Source organism: Manis javanica, chromosome 3 (genome assembly GCF_040802235.1).
Source record: "Manis javanica isolate MJ-LG chromosome 3, MJ_LKY, whole genome shotgun sequence".
Classification (NCBI taxonomy): Eukaryota; Metazoa; Chordata; class Mammalia; order Pholidota; family Manidae; genus Manis; species Manis javanica.
This window is the reverse complement of record NC_133158.1, coordinates 84,760,481-84,779,921: the sequence shown is the minus strand read 5'-3', so window position 1 is coordinate 84,779,921 and position 19,441 is coordinate 84,760,481. Positions and strand designations below refer to the sequence as shown.

General features: G+C 33.8%; 2 protein-coding genes across 6 annotated transcripts in view; one reads left to right on the top strand and one right to left on the bottom strand.

Moving 5' to 3' along the window:
- Positions 1–19,441, top strand: part of ARL13B (ARF like GTPase 13B) — a 76,784-nt gene that overhangs the window by 17,060 nt on the left and 40,283 nt on the right. The window lies entirely within an intron of this gene.
- STX19 (syntaxin 19) lies at positions 242–17,535 on the bottom strand. Its single transcript, XM_017668972.3, has 2 exons — positions 17,086–17,535; positions 242–8,746 (listed from the first exon to the last, which is right to left on the bottom strand). Exon 2 carries the CDS (start codon positions 8,731–8,733, stop codon positions 7,846–7,848), a length of 888 nt encoding a protein of 295 aa, XP_017524461.3. The 5' UTR covers positions 8,734–8,746; positions 17,086–17,535; the 3' UTR covers positions 242–7,845.

Genomic DNA, 19,441 nt, shown 5'->3' with positions numbered 1-19,441 from the left:
TAGTGAACCCTAGATGGTGCTATAACTATGAGCTACTATAACTATGAGTAAAATGAAAGTACAACAGTTTAAAAGCTGACTATGTGCCCTTGCCTTCTTGTCCTTTTTCCTTTATTCTTGTGATCTACCCGTAAGGATAAGAAAAAAAAAATTACTTACTAAGTAGTTAAATGGAAATTGTAAGCAGTTGTCCCTTGGTAGTAAATTAACATTTTAAAAGGATGCAGTTTGGAAACTCTAATTGCAAACTGTAATTTGTAATTATTGCATCATTTTCTGGTAAGGTTACTGTTTTATTTTTATGCATTTAACCAATTAGAGATGTCACTTGATTTATGTAATCAATCCTCACTTTTATTAAATCTGAGGGGAACTTTAATGTGCTTTAAAATATATTAAATATGCAAAAAAGTACACATTCTTAATAAATCTAAAAGATGTAGGGAAGAATGAGTTAAAAAAAAGATTGACTTACCATGCAGAATCAACCACTTTTAACATTTCGATGTATTTCCTGTGCGTATTTTTGTGAAACATGTAATGCATGCAGTGTTCATTTAATATATAAAATTCTGTATCTCAGTCTTTTTTGTGTGTTTATAAATCCTTCTTAAATATCTACCCAAGCCCACATTGGGAAGTTCTGTTTACTGTTTTTCTCTCTGACCTGCAATTACTTCCTCTTAATGATATTACTATCTTAATATCATTTGAGTCTGTTTACCTTCTTTCTTCCCCTCTTCTTTTCTCCCCTGTGTTACTGAGAGCAACAGTCTCTTTGCTAGCAGTCCTGCCTATCCTCTAGGTTTCCTACATTGTTAGCAGGGGCCCATTTCTTTCTTCAGTGTTTTCTCAAATTCGAAATAGTACATGCTTTAACAAGTGAAATAATGCAAAAATATGTAAAGAATATGAGAACTCCTTTAAAAGTGCAAATTGATCATTTTATTATTCCTCTGCCTAAAGTCCTTCAGGTTGTCTTCACAGGAAATTCTGTTTTTAGCTGATGTAACTAGCACATAATAGGTATGGCATTGAAAAATCTACTAGAAAAGTAGGAAGGAGCTCCAGCAAAACCCTGCTAAGCTCAGTGCTAGGGGCTGGTGGGTTATGGCAATGGATGGGGAGGGTGCCTGAATTAGGAGGCAGGCTGTAGTGCTCCTTGTTGCACCCAGCTGCTTCTTTCCTGCCTGTGGACATCTGGACCTGTCATCTGCAAAATCCAATTACTGCATCTCATTTCTTCTGTTCACCCTTATCTGAGCCTAACTAGTTGGTTTAGAAGCCATACCAATAAAGCCTCAGAGAACTCAAATCTACACCTAGGTAACTTTCTCTTCCCACTGTTTAATAATAAGCACACAGAGCAACAGATCTCTGAGAAGATTCAGTCATTTAACAGAAGGTCATAAACCTTAGACCTAGAATCTTGTCTATAATCACAAAACTACAAATTGATAGAGTCAAGATTCATTCATACTGTGGGAAGCAGAGTAGATGACCACAACAGCAGGTCCTGAAAAGTCTCTAGTTCTGCCTGACTTGCTCCTGCACAACCAGCCTGACTGCATGTGCCTTCACAAATGAAGCCTCAGCTGAATTTCACTTTGTCATGGTCTTGAGACTTCTCTTGAAAGGTCATAATCATAGAACATCACTAGGCTTTTTCATTAGCTCAGACATTGGTATTTCTATAGCATTTACTACTTAATCAGCATATTATTTTAATTAAAATCTCTGAAATAAGTGGTAAAAGTTGAAAAACCATGGGTTTAGGGAGAAGACAGAGTCTGCAACTCAAGAGCTAGTGTGAGTTTGTTTATGACCCTGGTGAGTTACTTCTTTGGACTTTGTGGCAAAATGCATCTTCTGTAATAAAAGTAGCTGTAAAATAATGTAATTTTGCACTAATTACAAAAATGTGAACCATTCTGTAGGCTATCCTGAGTCCATTTCAGTAAAAAGATAAAAAGTGATTTGTATTCCTTCTAAAGAGAGTAAGAACAGATGTCATGCAAACATTCTGCTCTGTAATCATGTTAACCTGTTTATTTACCTAGAAAGCCTTTCTTTTTCTCTCATACCTAATATAGAGATTGAACCCATACTCTAAGGCATGAATTATGTTATCTACCACCATGTTCCCTCACACACATGCTTTTGCTTTAACCGTTTATAAATTAATTTAAAAATAAAAACGTAAGGAAAAAAAACCTAAAATTAGATAGTCTTGACAGCTAAAGGGGTCCTTTCCAAGAAAAAAAGTAAGCCACTTTTGCAGTTGTATAAATAGCACTGAAATCACTGTAATTCCACATACTCAGCTCAACATCTACTACCATAGAAATTTTCCATTAATAATGCAAGGCACTATTTGTTGATTACTTATGGAAAGAACTGAGCTGGGAGGTATTTTAAGCATGTTAACCTATGGAAACTATCAGCAGCCCAGGATTACACCAGTGTTATAAGAAGGCACATGCTCTTTGTGATAAGGAAAATATTCAACACAGCCGTCAAGGTCAGCAAACCACTTTTTTCCTCCAGTTGGCAAAACACTCCCAGCTCCCTCCTCCCCTCCTCCAGGCTCCTCTTCTGCCCTGCGCATGCTGAAATGCCACATGTCAAAATAATATAAATTGTTCCCTTGTGCTCAGGGCTCAGACCTTGGGAGATTAGTCCCCTCCGGGCCCACCGGTGTAAAATAAACCTAAAAAATCCAAGACCTCCGAGTGCCACTTGGTTCTTCCTTCAGTGATCCAGTCCAGGTTTTCCAGTATTTTCCATAACATTTGTACATTTTAACTCTCTAGGGTAGTTTTGAAAGTTGGCCTCAGAGAGAGAGTAAGTTACTCTTCTTTTTTTATGGTTGAATCTCCTAATACTTAAAACTGGAATAACTCTGGAGATCAATAGGCTAAAATTTCCTCCAAGAATAATAGCAATTCTACTTGTGATATTACACTTGAACCTTGGAATGGTTCCACTTTCTCATTACATACTGTCTGCTTTTCTGTAGGACTTGTATGACCCAACTTAACTTTTGGCCAAACCTTCGAAATTGGTTGCTTCACAACAAACTTAAAAATATAGAGAGAGTTGCACTCAGGGAAGAAACATGTTATCTCTGTTAGGATTTTACTCGGTTTTATGAACATTGCAATAAAAAAGGTTTCTTTCACCTAGAAGTCTTTATACCATGCATGGCCTCCCAGGACCCTCAGAAATCACATACACAATTCGGAATACAAGTGCATTTTTCTTAGGAACAGGTCCTAGCTGTCATCAAATTCCTAAGGAATTTCATGGCCAAAAAGGTTAAAAACTGTCACTGGGTTTCCATATTAGGAGAAACAATAACCAGGCTTCTTTACTACTTTTTGAACATGGGATTTTTTGTTTTCAACCTTTATATACCAACTTGACTCACCTGCCTTCTAGACAGTATTACAGGAAAATGCTAGCTTAAAAGTTTCTTTGAGTCATATTATTTATTGTAAATACCCAGGAGACATTAGGTTATGGATTTTTCTAATGCTGTTATTAGAATTTGAGTTAAATGTACTTTTATTGAGTTACACTTTTAAATGATAAACAGAACCTGGGTCCTTTTTAGAATGCTGGAAACCCGTAACAATGGAAGTATATTCTATCTATGTCACTCAACACTTAATTCTTAGATATAGTGGTGAGTCTCATAATTTACTATTTTTACCATCTGAAATGCCTATTCACTGTAATTTTAGGATCTGTTGGTTTAAGATATCTCTTCTTTCAATGGACTCTTAACCACTCTGCCATGTTCATCAGCCTTATTTCATTATTTGTTGATTCACCTCCAAATTTCCTTACTTAGGGTTTCCTTTTGTGTCTATGGCATCTAGCTTTGCTCAAAGCCACAGTGGTTTAGAGTAAAGCATCTGGGCTGGTTGACTTCCTGGGTAATTTGTGAACAAGGAGCCTGCAGAGGTTCCCATCCTTCCCCTCCCCTGCCCCCAGACACTCTATTTAAAAACAAAGTAACAGAAACCTGTTGGCAGTGGTTGTTAGGCAGCAGGATGTTGTGTCTGCTGTGTCTTACCACCTTGCATCAGCATCAACGGAGACCTCCTCAATCTTTGAGGGTGGGGCAGGGGATGCTAGGTTCTCCCAGATCATTCTGATGCACAGCCAAAATTGAGAACTACTGGTGTGGGGCATAGCATGGGCTTTCAGGTCAGGTTTTGGATGAGTTACTTGATCTTCCTGAGCTCCTGTGTCTCCACTTAAAAATAAGGATTTTTAGAATACTTTTTTGTCATGTGGATTCCAAATATATGTTCAAAGAATTAAGTGCAGTATTTTAACAGTATTCTCTAAATGTGATGGTGGGTATGAAAAGTTACTGTTGATGTGCTATGTCTAGGTGGAGATAAATTAGGAGAGCCAGTTTTAAAACATCTCATCATATGAATTAAGGCTACCTGAAGCTTTTTATTACAGAAAATTATATAGTTCAGTGGGTAAGAATATGAACCAAGAGCTCATAGTGGCTTTTTATTTTTATTATTGCATGCTTCCAGAACCAGAAGATTCCTAATATTGCACCCCCAATGCTTAAGAATTTTTTTCCTTTAAGGTAGTAATTTTAAGGAAAAAATTACTGTTTTTAGTGTCTATTAAGTGTGAATAAACTATACAACATGTTCAGCAACTAGTTTGTTAAATATTGTTTTTGCTGCTTAGATTAGGGTGATAATTGGTTTTAAAATATAACAATGAAAATTGTATGTGATGCATAGCTTTGTTCTGAATCTTTCTGTGCTTAAGATTTGCATTAAAACACTGGATAAAAACGTTAATAGGAAGTTACTATTTTACAAATTCATCTGGATATGATTATGCTAATGAATATTAAGTAGTACTTAGTTTTCATGAAAAACGATTTCTGAACAATTATAAAAAGTATCAGTGGGGCACTAGATAAAAGGATGTAACACAGTTTTAGAAAGGACAGAGTAGTATATCTGACCACCTGATGAGCTGGGGAGTTAGTCATCGGTTTTAAATTTATCTTTTTTATAATACTCTGTAAACATTTGAAACTGACATAAACATCTTTTTCTTCAGTAGTTGCTTTATAATTAACAGAAGAAAGCTTTTTAATTTTTTGTTATTTTATAAATTAAAAATTATTTTATAGTGCTTGGAGGAATATATATATATTTCTGTTCTCCTTTAGTCCCACTGTGATTTCAACTAATATTTTGCCTCATAGTTCTTTAAGGAATTAGAAACTGTCATATAAGAATTCTGTCATTTTCCCACCGTCAAAGTTGCTCAACTGTCTGCTTTTATCCCTAAACCTTGCCTTCTGCCTGTAAAAAAGGAAGAGTGTTCCTGCTTCTGTTCAGGGCCAGCTTCTCCATTTGTCCTGCATATGCCACCCCTTTCAGCTTTTTCATGTTATCCCTTCCCTTTCTTATATCAAGTGTTTCTCTCTCTGGATCATTCTTGTCAGCACAATGTACTCTAATTTCTTCAAGTGTGGTGTCCTTTGACTCCATATCCCTCTCAGGCTGTTGATATCTTCTTATAGTCCTCTATTGAAACTTTGGGAAAGAATAGTCTGTGTGGTTGTTGTGTTTCATACCACCTTCTTTCCTCAACATATTCCACTTGTCCTTGCATTCCTTCAATGCCATGAAATCACTCTTGGAGTCAACAAATTATCTCCATGTTACCAAATCCATTGTCACTTTGCCATTCCTATTTTACCTAAAATTGACTATTTCCTCAACTTTGTTCTTAAACACTCTTGTACATTACAGCACACTTCCTTGGTTTTACTCCTACTTCATTAATGTTTTCTTCTCAGTCTCTTTTATTATTACTCATCTGCTTTAACTCTAAATTTTGGAATATCCCAGCTTTTCCTGTGCTTCCTTCCAGTTTTTTACATCCACATACTTTTCAGGTGACTTATCCAAAAGTCATCTGACTTTAAATATCATTTATTTACTCAGATGACCCAGATATATACTTCTAGCCCTGACATCTCTCAAGAGTGCCTACTGATATTGTTAATATCTTAGGAACTTCCACTTGGACATTTTATAGTCATCTCAGCTTCTCTTTTAACATCTTTAAATCATCTTATGTCATCTTATGGTTATCTCAGCTTCCCTTGGTCAAAATAGAATTCTTGATTTCCTTCTCGCCCCCAATTCTGAAACCTTCATCTCTGTCTTTCCCCATCTCAGTAAATGGTATAGTCATCATCATTCAGTGTCCTGTAGATTCTCCATCTTAAATCTATCACAAGTTAGTATGATTTTTTTCTATCTATGTAGTATGTAGTAGTTAAAGCTGGTTTTGCAATTAGACAGCTGGGTTCAAATCCTGATTCTCTGTACAGATTCTGTGACATGGGACAGGTTACTTAATCTTGATGTATCTCAGTGTTCTGTTGATAAAATGGTAAAATTATTAGAACAATGCTGGGATATAGCACATACTTTATTCATCCTGGGTATTAGTACTACCACTCCTACCACTGCCATCCTAGTCAAGCCTTTCATCTCCTACTGTGGCTACTGCATTAGCCTTCTGGTTATTTTCTGTTCCTATATACTTGTCCTCTACTCACCTGCCCCATATTCATTCTAACCCATTCTCCATACAGTACTCCCTCTCCAATCACACAGATGATTTTCTTCAAATATAGATGAAATCACATTATTCCCAGGACAAAAACAGTCTCAGGGCTTTGTATTGATTATACTTCCTGTGAACTTCAGACTTAATGGCTTACAGAGCCTTAAATCTATCCCTTCTAACCTTGCTTAACCTCATCTCTGCCTCACTAATCTTTTCTCACTCTGATATAGCTACATTGCTGATTTTTCTTTGAATGGATTAAGTTATACTCCCTTTAGCATCTTTATACTTTCTGTTTCCTCTGCCTACAGTACACCCTCCCTTATCCTCATCATTTAGGTCTTTACTTAATACTACCTTTAGAGAGGCCTTCATTGACAACCTAACCCGAAGAAGTCACCCTGAGAGTCTCTCTTCCCTCACCCTTATTTTTAATTATTTAACATTATAAAATATCTGTATTTGTTTGTTACCTGCTTTCTTCGCTAGAATGTGAGTTCCATAACTCTATCTCTGCATGAGTTGAAACTGTATCTCTAGGCCATAGTTGAGTGCCTGGGTTCACAATAAAGTGATTTGAGAATACAGTTACCTTTATTTTTTGGTTTATTTGTCAACCCTCCTGATATGTAATAGAGTGTCTTGAATGGATCCAAGTTCAGGAAAACAGTGCTTTAACTTTTAGGCCTTAAGCTAGATTCAACTTTCAGTTACCAATAGATTCTTCTTCAAGTGCCTAGCTGGGGTTTCCCAGGATTTGTTGATCACAGAGTTACTGACTTACCTGAATATAATAGACTTGATACAGTTTCTAGTTTAATTTTGTTCTTACATAGCACCCTTTGAGGTCTCATTTTAATGTAATATTTAACTATCAAAATGCTCCCAAATGAGCCAAAATGATTGTCACTTACTGACATTCATCTTGTTAAGACATTGGAAGTTACATTCATCCCATTTTCAGTAGTTCACCTGTGAGTTTAAAGCTCACTATACTGCTTTTAGTTTAATAAACAAAGACCTTGTTTTATGTCACTGTCATCAGAAGTTTCTGTAATTCTAGTGAGTAAGGACTTAAGGGAAAAGTTATGACTCAGTAGTGCTAAAAGTGAGGTAACCGGATCTGTGAAATGAAAAACAATACAAGACACTGAAATATGAGACATCCTTAATTTTAAAGCTGGAAAATTTTCTGAAATAGCTTCATTATTCTGAGCCACAGAATGGACACCACCAACAACAACACAATAGTGTGCAAGGATTTCTTTTTGTATACTTCACAGCGAGTCCGAATTTCTCTCTAGTAGTGTTGACATAATCTTTTGTACTGTTCACTATCATTTCAATACTGTTGACGCTTTCTCCTTGTTCCTCTACTAACAGAGATATCTGAATGAAAAGGTCCCTTAAATCTTGTATTTGGTTCTCCAAATTAACAAGTTCCTTGTGTCTCTGCTCTATTTCTGAGAGCTGTGCTTTAGTGATGTTGATTTCTGTGAGTAAGTTTTCATTAAAAACTTCCCATTTTCCTTGATGAAGCATATCATTTACTTCTTCTTCAGTCAATTCTTTTCCAGCAACTTCTAGCTGACGGAAAATAAATGTCTTGCACTTCTCTTGCTTAGCTGCTATTGTGTCATTGTAGATAAACATGGTTTGCTGAAAATGGCGGAACATGGCAGCATGCTGAGATTTAAGTATCCTTGTGACCACCGATGATGGACCATTATCAGCCTCTGACTTTTTAACTTCTTTTACTAAACCATGCAACCCTCTATTAATATTTTCTGCTTGGATTTTTATCTCCTTTGTAATGCTAGACTCTCTCTTGAGTAGACTAAACCTTCTCATTGAAGCCATCAGACTTTTCTGTTGCTGCCCAAATTTTTTAACATCGTCTGTCAAATTGTAAATGCTCTCCTTTAGTTTTTGTATCTCATGTAGGTGTCTCTCAGCTATCGGCTCTCTTTCATAAATAACAGCCTGCTGCAGAAACACTCCCTGTTCGTCTACTTCTGTAGTCAACACATGCCTATCTCTGTAGAGTTCGATTTCCTTTGTTCGTTGCTTTAACTCTTGAAGTCGGTCTTTCATCTTCTCTTTCCTCCTATGAAGCAAAAATGATTATGTTGAACAAAGAAAAGTTTGGTATCTTACCCTAGTTCCAGTTGGCTTCACATAGCTGTGTCTGTCTCCTAGGAAAAATCATCTTAGTTTTCTGAAAAGATGTTAAATACGTAGAGAACTCAGTAACAATTTCTCATAAAGATAACTTAAACTTGAAAAATAATGAAAAATAATTTGTAAACTACTTTGCATAAATGCAGGACAACTGTGAGTCCTGTTCAGTTGAGTGAAGTAGCTGAGAAAGCAATGATAAGAGATACAGTTGCTCAGCTGTTTTAGTGTCATGATACTGCCACATAGTAAGTTTTTTCTAGATATAGGAGGGTATATCTCAGAATGGAAGATTCTGCATCTTCAACTTGAAGGATTAAAAGAGCACTGTAAAAGTGCCCTTATTACTAAAGTTATTGTTCCCTGTTAATTTGATCTATGTAATGTTAAAAATATACTGATTTTGCTAAATATGCATCATTTCATTAAAATCAGAATAGTGACCGGGCAGGTTCCATATGAGAGCCTTAAGCAATATAGATAGTGTTGAATAAAATTTCTGAGGCTTCTGGATTGATTAACACATTATTTGGCATAGCTTTGTTTCCTTATCCACTGCATACATATGTAAACATATTCTTGGTTTGATTTATGCTGATTTCCCATTTTAGCATTCCTTTGCAAAGGTAATCCAGACTGTCCTAGAACAAAATTTGTATAAATTCATATTAAGTGATATTTTTACAAACATGACAATATATTTATATTAAATCTCATTCTAGGGATGCTGATAATATTGACATTTATTATACCCTGTATTGGTGTTTATTCATAGGATCAAATTGATGTACTAATCATATATACACACACACACACACACATATATATATATACATAAAATATGCATACATGCACATATATATACATATATAGTGATGTATATGTACATATAAAACTAAGTGAATAAAAAGCAAACTTAATAAAATATTTTCATATTTTCACAGAGCATCTTGACTTTAGAAAGGTATTTAATCATGCCTTTCATGATATATTTATAGATAAGAAGATGCTGTTAGGGAGTGACAAATAGCTTATTGAACCACACATAATGTCAGTGTAAACCAGAGAAAAAGGTCTCTAATGTTATGCTATTACACTGTGGGACTCAGTGTTTGATATGTTTATACAAATATTTTTCTATCAGTGATTTAGATGTTATGGAAGGCATATTTACAAAAATATTAGTAGCATAAAATATGGAGAGATCTTTATGTTGAAGTACAGAGTTGGGATTCAAAGATTATCAATATAGAACATTATACTAAAAGTAACAAAAGTATGTTTAACTGGGATAGATATAAAATATTGCACCTGGTTTAGAAAACATCCTCACATCTACATAATGCAAAACCCTTGTGTTCATAGCAGTGCTATGAAAATTACTAGAGATTTCAGTTTGTTACAACCTTTCTATCAGAATTATCATAATAGTCATGCTTTCATAAATAATAGTGTGATGTATAGATTTACAAAGAGATTTATTCCACTGACTATGCCTATCAAAGCAAGTGGGAGAATTGTTAAGTTCCAAATAAGATATTTTGAGAGGTAATTCATAAATTAGGAATTTCCAAACTGTCATGGAAAGGATAAGATTGGTAGACCATAGTATATGGAGAATCATTAAAAGAGATGGAAATATTTGTGCTGCAGAAGAGAAAATGTAGGGAATATCTACAACTACTTTCTAAAATTTGTAAGTTTGTATATGTAAGGGGGATTAGGATAACTTGACAAAACTGCAAAAGGTAGTGGGTGGCAATTGCATGGGAAAGATTTGATTTAGTATAAAAAAGATTTTTCAAAGAAGTAGAGCTGCTCCAAGGTGGAATGAACTGCTTCATGAGATAATAATCTTACCATCACAGGAGCTGTGAAGGATGTTCTTGAATGATGACACAGTCAAGGATTTAGAAATGATGGCTGCATTGCATAAATGTTAAACCAATATCCTAATTATATTCCCTTGGTTTTAAAGGACTGACATTTTTTCAAATAATTATTGGGGTTTACTCTGAAGAGTTTTAAACGCTCTAGTATATTTTCGATAATAACCACCCTGCACAGTTTACTATCTGAGGGGAGATGCGCAATGTACAATTAGACAGGTAAATGGGATAATTTTGTATCTTTAGGTTATTAGGCAAGGTCTCTCTAAGGAGGTGTTTGAGCTGTGAGATATAAATGTTGAGAAATGAAGAGCCAAGGGAATTCATCTTGTATACAGGAGATGGGGTGCCAAGGCAATGAATGGGACTAATGTAGTAAGAATTAATATACTAATGTATTAATGCCTTATCAAATGGCTTATGACATATTCTGTCTGGTCTCATTTTATCAGCCAAGATATGCTTGATTATGCCACAGAAATATCTAATCCCTAAATCTTGGTGGCTTAAAAAACAGAAATATATTTTTTGCTCACACTTCATGTTCATGTTGGGTTGGCAGAGGCTCTGGTGGCCATCTTGGTCACTCAGAGACCTAAGCTCCACCTTCCTGAATTCAGGGACCTAAGCTCCACCTTCCTGAATTCAGGAATTCACATTCCTGAATGTGGTAGGTCAGCAAGGCAGCTGGAAGGACTGGAGAGTCTTTCATAGACATTAAAATGCTGTAGCCCCGAAGTGAACTCCTGGACCAACTGAAGGAAGGTGGTAGTTATGTGTAGTCTATCCTTGCTCCACAAAGGAGAGGAGAATCTGGTTTCTTCCACATCCATTGAATATTATATTTCAGATCTGTACAGTTTAATCAGTTTCCTCATTTTTTCGATGGGAAAATTGAGAATCAGAACATCTTAATGTCTTGCCCTGACCTTGTTAGTAGTACTGGTATATGATGCAAGCTTCCTGGTTGCTAGACCAGTGCTTTTTTCATTATAGGGTATATAATGTAAATTTCCTGGGAAGTACATACTACATCAAGTTGGCATCATCTGTTTGCTCTTTTGTGTTCAATATTTCATTAAATATTGATGATTATGCTGGTACGAATACTTAAAGACACCTAAAAACATTGGGAAGTGATTGTGGAAACTTCTTCTCATGTGGCAACTTTGCAAAAGCAGAATTACCACCCGTGATTTATTATAGTGTTGCTGAAGACTAACCTTCAGTGTGGAGGGAGTTGGATGCTAAAATCAGTTAGCTTAAGGATTTATCTTGAAATGCTCCCTAGTATTCCTTGGTTTAGTGTTATTTATTACTTCCTTACCTATATGCTCTCTCTAGTATTACAATGTTGATGCTGAAAATAAATTATTCCCCGAAGTGTTTAAGATGTCATGTTGCTTTTGATATAGCCATAACCATTTTTTTCTAAAACTGCCTTTTTTAAAATATGATTTTTATTTTCCTCAAATTGATACAGATACAAAATTTAAGAAGGCTTATGAAGAGACACAGTTGACCCCTGCCTGCCCCACCACACCCACCTTCCAGTTTCCCATTCCCAAAGGTCATTTTCACCTCCTTAGCTATATGTTGCTTTCAAACTCATTTCTAGGTAATTTGCTTGTCTCAGTTCTCAGTTTTAAATATTATATTGAATCTCTGCTATGAAAAATGTGGATTTAACTTTCTCTTAAACCCCCATCCTTCTCACAGTTTTCCCTCACAATATAGTTTATTACAATTTTTGGTTAATCAATATCCTGTGTACTGCATTATTATGACTACCCAAGTATTACATATACTAGAGCCATATAAGGTACTCTGGTTATATTTCCTTTCTTAAATAATTTTTTTCATTGGTTATAGGCCTTTTCAGTGGATAGAGCTAAGAAATGTGTGTTTTTACTTTAGAAAGCTTTTCATTGAAATATTTACACATATACAGGAAGTACCAAAAACAAAAATGTATAATATGATACTTATACCCACATAACTTCCACACAGACCAACAGATGAAAGCTTAAATAATTACCTAAGCTTTTGAGTTTCATTCTGTACATATATATGACTAATTCATTCTAAAGCTCTTCAATTGAACTGAAAATATCCTCTTAATATATTACAGTATAGTAGGTATTCTTTTTTTTTATTTCATTTTATTATTTCATCTTTTGAGGCTTTTTCCCTGGAGTCCTTTAGTGTGACATGATTTACCATACAGCTGTTGTGTTGGAATTTTTTTTCTCCTTTTTTACATAGTACCTCCTCCTCCTGATGTCTGGTTACTCACCTCTATTCTTGGTATATGCCCTTGACATGGGGGTAAACCATAGCTTCCTCCAAAAATGTAAATGTGGTGATAACTTGCATTTCTGAAAATGTTTTTATTCTATCCTTGTATCTGAATGATGTATTTTCTGTGGGTATAATTCTTACCTAGAAATTATGTGCCCTTAGAATTTTAAAAAACTTTCTGCATTTTCTTCTAACTTCTTTTGTTGGCCCTGAAATAATCTGCCATCTGATTCCTGATATTTTGTATAAGATCTTTTTTTAAAATTTCCTTTCATGAATTTAAGGATTTTTGTGGGGAGGGTCCTGAATTTTAAAAGAATTTTATCTTCTCCATTTTCTTTGTATTCTTTTCTTTGAAATTACCCTTATTTGGATGCTGACTTTTCTTAACTGTTCCTCTAATTTTCTTAGTGTCTGAAAGGTAAAGTGACACAAAATGACTCACAGAGGCCATATAACTAAAAAGTGGCAGAGTCTTCAGATATGTCTACATGATTGCATATCTGTTCTTTTTCCTTATTCATAGTGAATAGAAATACTTATTCCTAGTGAAATGTACTACAAATGAAGTTGATCTGTATCAAATATTGTATTATGTTATTGGTATAAGTACTTCATTTAAATGGAAAAAAGTTCTTGCAGGAGGTAATAAAGCTTTATCATATCTAAAATAATTACATTGTTTTAAGATTTATTAGCATCTTGAATATAATCAGAAAAAATTAAGCACTTTATAATTTAGAAGAGGAAAAAGAGTTCTAAGCTCATTGACCTATGTCACAGAAAGTGTCTAAGAAATTTTGAATCCTTCACCGTGCAGAAATTGGGATTGTTATATTTTCTTATTCTTTAGTTCAGTCATAGGCTAAGATAGATAGGAAGTGAGGTATACTTCATTCCTGTTTAAGTACACAGATTTCTGTTTCCTATTGTACTAACCTGTTCCTATGAATTCTTACATTGTATGTAGTAGATATGCTGTTTGTTGCACCGTTTGTTTTTTTTTTTAACTGATTTGTGTTCCTGGTAATATGGGTAAAAGAAAAGACTAACAGTAGTAGAAAGTTAGATGAAAAATGGAGTGGGGGGTATCAAAACCAAACAGATTTTTATTTTTTGACCTTAGAATTAAGTCCCATCTAGTGCTTATATAATGTCTAAATAGCTTTTAATAATCTTTGAATTTCAAAGTTCTCCAAGACTGCAATATCTACAATTTTCTCTTTTGTTTCATGACTTGGAATAAATACTGAAACAGTAACATTTTATTTCTAAAATAGAAATAAATGATGAATACCATGAAAAGCCTTTTTATGAAGCATCATCATTTAAAAAAATGTTAAGGAACAGAATATTTTAGAAAGATATTGTATCGTAGTCTATCTGCAAAGCTTTTGGGAAGGTGAATATTATTATTGCTGATTTTTGGAAACCAAGATATTTACTCTGACTCTTGTAAAAGTTGTCCTCTCCTAGGTTTCTGTCCTTTGAAGAATAGCTTCCTAGAGTATTGCACTTTCATATTGGAAAGGACTCTTCAAAATTTATTCATATGTATTTTATCTTCATTAATCTTAATAAATTTGCTAGCAAAAGAAAAGTATTCCAAATCTTTTTTCTGTAGATCTCTATATGTTCCTAATACTAAAGGAAAAACAGAATCAGATTTCTTTTCAGTGCTGTATATCATGAAATGCATGTTTATATAAATCAACTATAAAGTATATACTGTGTTCTTGGTTTATAGATCCTGTGTATTCATTTGTTTCTTTTGATAGCTTGAAGTATACTTATGTATACTTTAGAGTATTTCTGCTTTCTTAGTAGCAAATTCCTTTTTTGTCATGGCCCCTGATTATTTCTCTTGGTGGTGGGCAAGTATATTTAGTGAAGAACTTTGTCCATAGTTTATCTCCTGTGGGGAGTGATGTTATACAATATATATCAATTTATCTTCAGTGGGGAATGAAGTATACAATCTTACAGTTTTGTGGTTGTCACCACTAAGGCCAATGGAGTTTGCCCACTGTAGCCCAGGGACTGATTTTTCTCTAGTGAAATTTATAGTCTGAACAGATACCTCACTTCCTTCTGTAATCTTGGACAAACCAACAGAGATTTTCCTGTCTTAGAATACTGTATTCTATTTTTTCTAGTTCACTACTTCATCTAGGAAACTCAATTTTAATTTCTGGTTATGCACAGACCCTAATCCTCAGTCTCTAAGGGAAGGTATTTGCTTCTAGTAGCTCATGAAGTTAAGTGTAATTCCTACTCTCCACTTTGGTTTATGAGTGTGTTTTCTCATTCTAACACTTGGCAATGTCCCTTTCTTCAGATGTAATGATACATTTTAAAAATCTGTCTTTTTTTTTCTTAAGATTATATCAAACATTCTTCTGTAGTAAGAGGGAGGAATTTCTGAATCTGTGCATCTTGACTGAAATCCATAGGTTTAACCTTTACAGAGTTAACATAATTTAGAATGTTCACCAAATCCTTGTTCATCTGTGCAAAATTGACTTAATGTAGGTACTCAAGGGCATGTACATGCTATATAGAAATTTCATTTCTTACTAGTTGCATACTCGTTACTACATGTGTAATGATTTCTAATTTAATTGCTTAATCTTATTAGAATATTAGGCAAAGTGAGGCATCTAAGCATATTAGAATTTAAAAGTTGGAAAAGACAGAGTTCATGAAAGCATAAATATTAATCTCATACTGTGAAATCATTTAATTAACTTAGGCTGGGTGAAACTAATGAGGCCATTTTATGCCGTCTTTGCTGTACCTTAAATTTATTTTCTTATTATCAGAAGAGGTATATCTAAATACGAATCATCTTTTAGCATGTTTGACTTACTGCATTTCTAAACGGTTTGAATCCTGTCAATAAATGACTGTATCTTTGAGTCTAAATATAATGTTTGCAAAAAGAAAGTTGGAGTTCTAATTTATAAATACTACAATCAACTTTGACAGTTTATTCTGGGAAATAGAAAAGTAAACTTGAGTAACTCAAATAAAAGTTTCTCCACCCTATTACAGATAGGGAACATTTCCCGGGAAGAGAAATATGAATAAAATTTACATAATGCTTTAATATGCCCTAGGATAGCTATTATATGTGTGTATATATATATATGTATATGTTTTTTTTAAGTAAGACATTTCTTTCTATAGTTGTTACATTGATTAAATATTTCAGGAAATGTAATCAATCTTTATCTAACATAAACTGAAATATTTTTTTGTGAATGAAGACATCTTGCAATATTTCCCTAGTTCAGGGTGAAAACAGTTGTTACTGGAATAGTCCACCTCTTTAGCTACTTAAAATGAGGAAAGCAAACTAAGAAAAATTATTGCAAATTGAATATATTCTAAATTTAAATTTTTTTATAATGTATTCTTCCAGTGCTTTTTTATTCTACTTTTTACTTACTGTAAGTAAATTGTTAAATTAACTTGTTTAATGTAATAAGATTGTTTTTTGCTTAATATCAAGACAGTAAACTCATGTGATTAAAGTAAGCTGTACATACATAAAATGATTTTTATATTCAAATTAAAATTTTATTTTTACATTTAAAATTGCATAGCCAACTTTCAAGCCCACCCTTAAAACATTAATTAAAAGTTATTTTTATTTGAATGGTTAATTATTACATTCTACATGGTAACAATTATAAAGTAACTTTGAAAAATAAAATTTTAAAAATGTAAAAGTGTTCTCTGAAGCAGTCACACCATAGCTAATTTATAGTTTGTCTATAAAAGAATTTCAAGTTTATTTTTATAGTATCTGATTTTCTAGTTTTCCCAAAATGAGAAGTTATATTTTAAAGGACTTAGGAGAAAAAGTTGGCTTTGATTATAGTGGTCTACTAAGAGCTTTAAACCCAAATCCCGTTTAGTATATAGGTAGTAAATGTGAGATCAGCTGTCTGTAGTCCAAATCTGAGCAAAACAAGTAACTCTAATTAATCTGTTGAGCTATTTTAAATGTCACAGATTTCAGTTTATGTGTGTCTCACATTAAATAATACCAAAAAAAGAGTGGTGTATTTACCTTTATCCTGTTCCTTTTGTTGCTTTTCAACCTGCGACGTTGGAGTCTTGCCTTTGAGAGAAAAACTTGAGTATCATCTGAAATGCTTTGATCAAAAGTGTCTGGCTGATAGTTCATGGGCTATTTCTGTATGATTTTCATATAGTTAACTTAATTGAAAGCCAAATAATAAAATCAAATAAGTTAGAGATAAAGTTGTCCTTCTGCTGTTAATATCAAATGAGAAGAACAAATTGCTTACTTCACACCTGGATAATCTGGTTCTGCCTGTTAGCCGCCCATATTTTAGATTAAGTAATATCATTCAATGGAGCTAGTAGGCAACAGGAAGTCCTTGTTGAACTGCCTACATAGAGTATTTGGCACAGACTGAGTAATTCTAATCCTATATTGTACATAAAATGTATTACAGAAAAGGGGCTTTATATTTAAACAAAGGTTGCTTTATTCTTTAGGTATCAACATTTGCTAAATATACAGAATTTGGAATAAATAAATCAAAAAGAACGGAAAGAAGCTTGGTATAAAGACTTCTTGTCCTAATAATTAAAAATGATTGAATTCTATCCTATTTTAGAAAATCCCATGGGCTTTACTCATAATATCATTGAATTTCAGGATTACAATAGCCAGAAATTTCCGGACTCATGTCTTTAAAACTTCCACCCCACTTTTCTTTTTATAATACCTGTTTTTATTTTAAAGTAAGTTTCTTCCATAATTTTCAATATAGAAAAGCCAAAGTGGTATGACAAGGTTACACTGTTTATGTCAAAATAACAATTCAAAATTAAGTTTGTAGGAAATATTAGAAATGAAATTTCTATCATACTACTACATTTCCTTACACTTCCTGTTTTTCTGCCTGAGTTGTTAATAATACGAGAGTGAGAGGAAGGACATTGCTGTAATATCTATCAAAATAACATTTGCATTTATTCTTTGATTTAGGAATACCTCTTCCTGGAATTTGTCCCCAGAATAAGAACTCCTTTACATTCTCATTCTTCACAGCACTCTTTGTAAAAACAGAACACTGGGAATAACCCAGAAGTTCTTCCTTCAGTATGGGCCTGGCTGAATAAATGATGAAACACCTGTGTAATGAGCATCGTGCTCATTAGTGAAGGATATAGTAATAAAGAAGATTTCTTTATATTGCATCCAAGTAATTTTAGGATTTATTATTTTAAGAAAAAGCATGGTGGTATATGAGAATGTGTATAGACTGCTAGCTTTTGAGGAAGAAAAGGAGGGTGGAGATACACACACAAACACCATCTAATCAGTCATTAGCAGTGAATATCCACAGTGACCAAATTGTTGTCTTTAAAATGCCATTTCCCCCATATTTCAAAAAAGAAGCATTGTAGGATGAACTAAAGCTAATGAAATGGTTATCTAGAAGAGAATGAAAGGAATAGAGAGAGGCAAAGGGACAGAGATGGAAAATAGTTCTTTTTGATTATACCTTGTTTTTATAATTTTGAATTTGGAACCATATAAATGTTTTAAAAATTAAATCTTAAAATAAAAAAGCCACCTCTAAGAAGCAAAAGCAGCCAGAAACAAATGAACCTAGCTGTATATATCTAGAAAGTGGCATAACCACACAGAGAAGGATTTTTATAGGTAATGTTAAAACCCAGTATTTTGACTGCATATCCTATGGGATATATCTTGGAGACGAAAATAACCACAAAGACATTCTAACCTGCATTTAGTAGTCTTATTTTTAGTATTAATTTTGTTATATTGAAACCCTTAATTATATATATTGTAGGATAAAGCAAGTTAATGTCAGTGTTACTAGGAACTATAGTTTTCAGCATAAGAAGAAAAGATAAAAATTAAGCAAAGTAAACACTTGATAATAGTTGATGTTATATGGTTATAAACTCAGGAATTAAATTTTTTTTTCTTAAAAAAACACATTTTTCCTAGCTTTGTACACTGAAAGTCTCCAGATGTACTGGCAAGTCGATAGCCATAAATGTCCATAGCGCCCAGAATCTGATCTAAAAATACTACAGATAGTTCCTTCTGAAAGGAACCAGGGCTCCTTTGGGAAGTGGATGATTCCATATCTGGGACATTGTTTCTTATGAGAAAGCAAAGAAGTTACCAAAGACTTGGCCTTTATAAAAAGAACACAGGAGCTAGCACAAAGGAGACTCCTGCTAGCAAAAATGGGTAACTTTGAGCTCCAAACAGAACAGTAACTACAAAAATTGAAACACACCGAATATATTTTTAAAATCCATGAAGTCATAATGATATCCCCCCACAAACCAAAGAAGTAACATGATCACCACAGGGGATTGATAGAACATTGATACATTATTATGAAAATTAG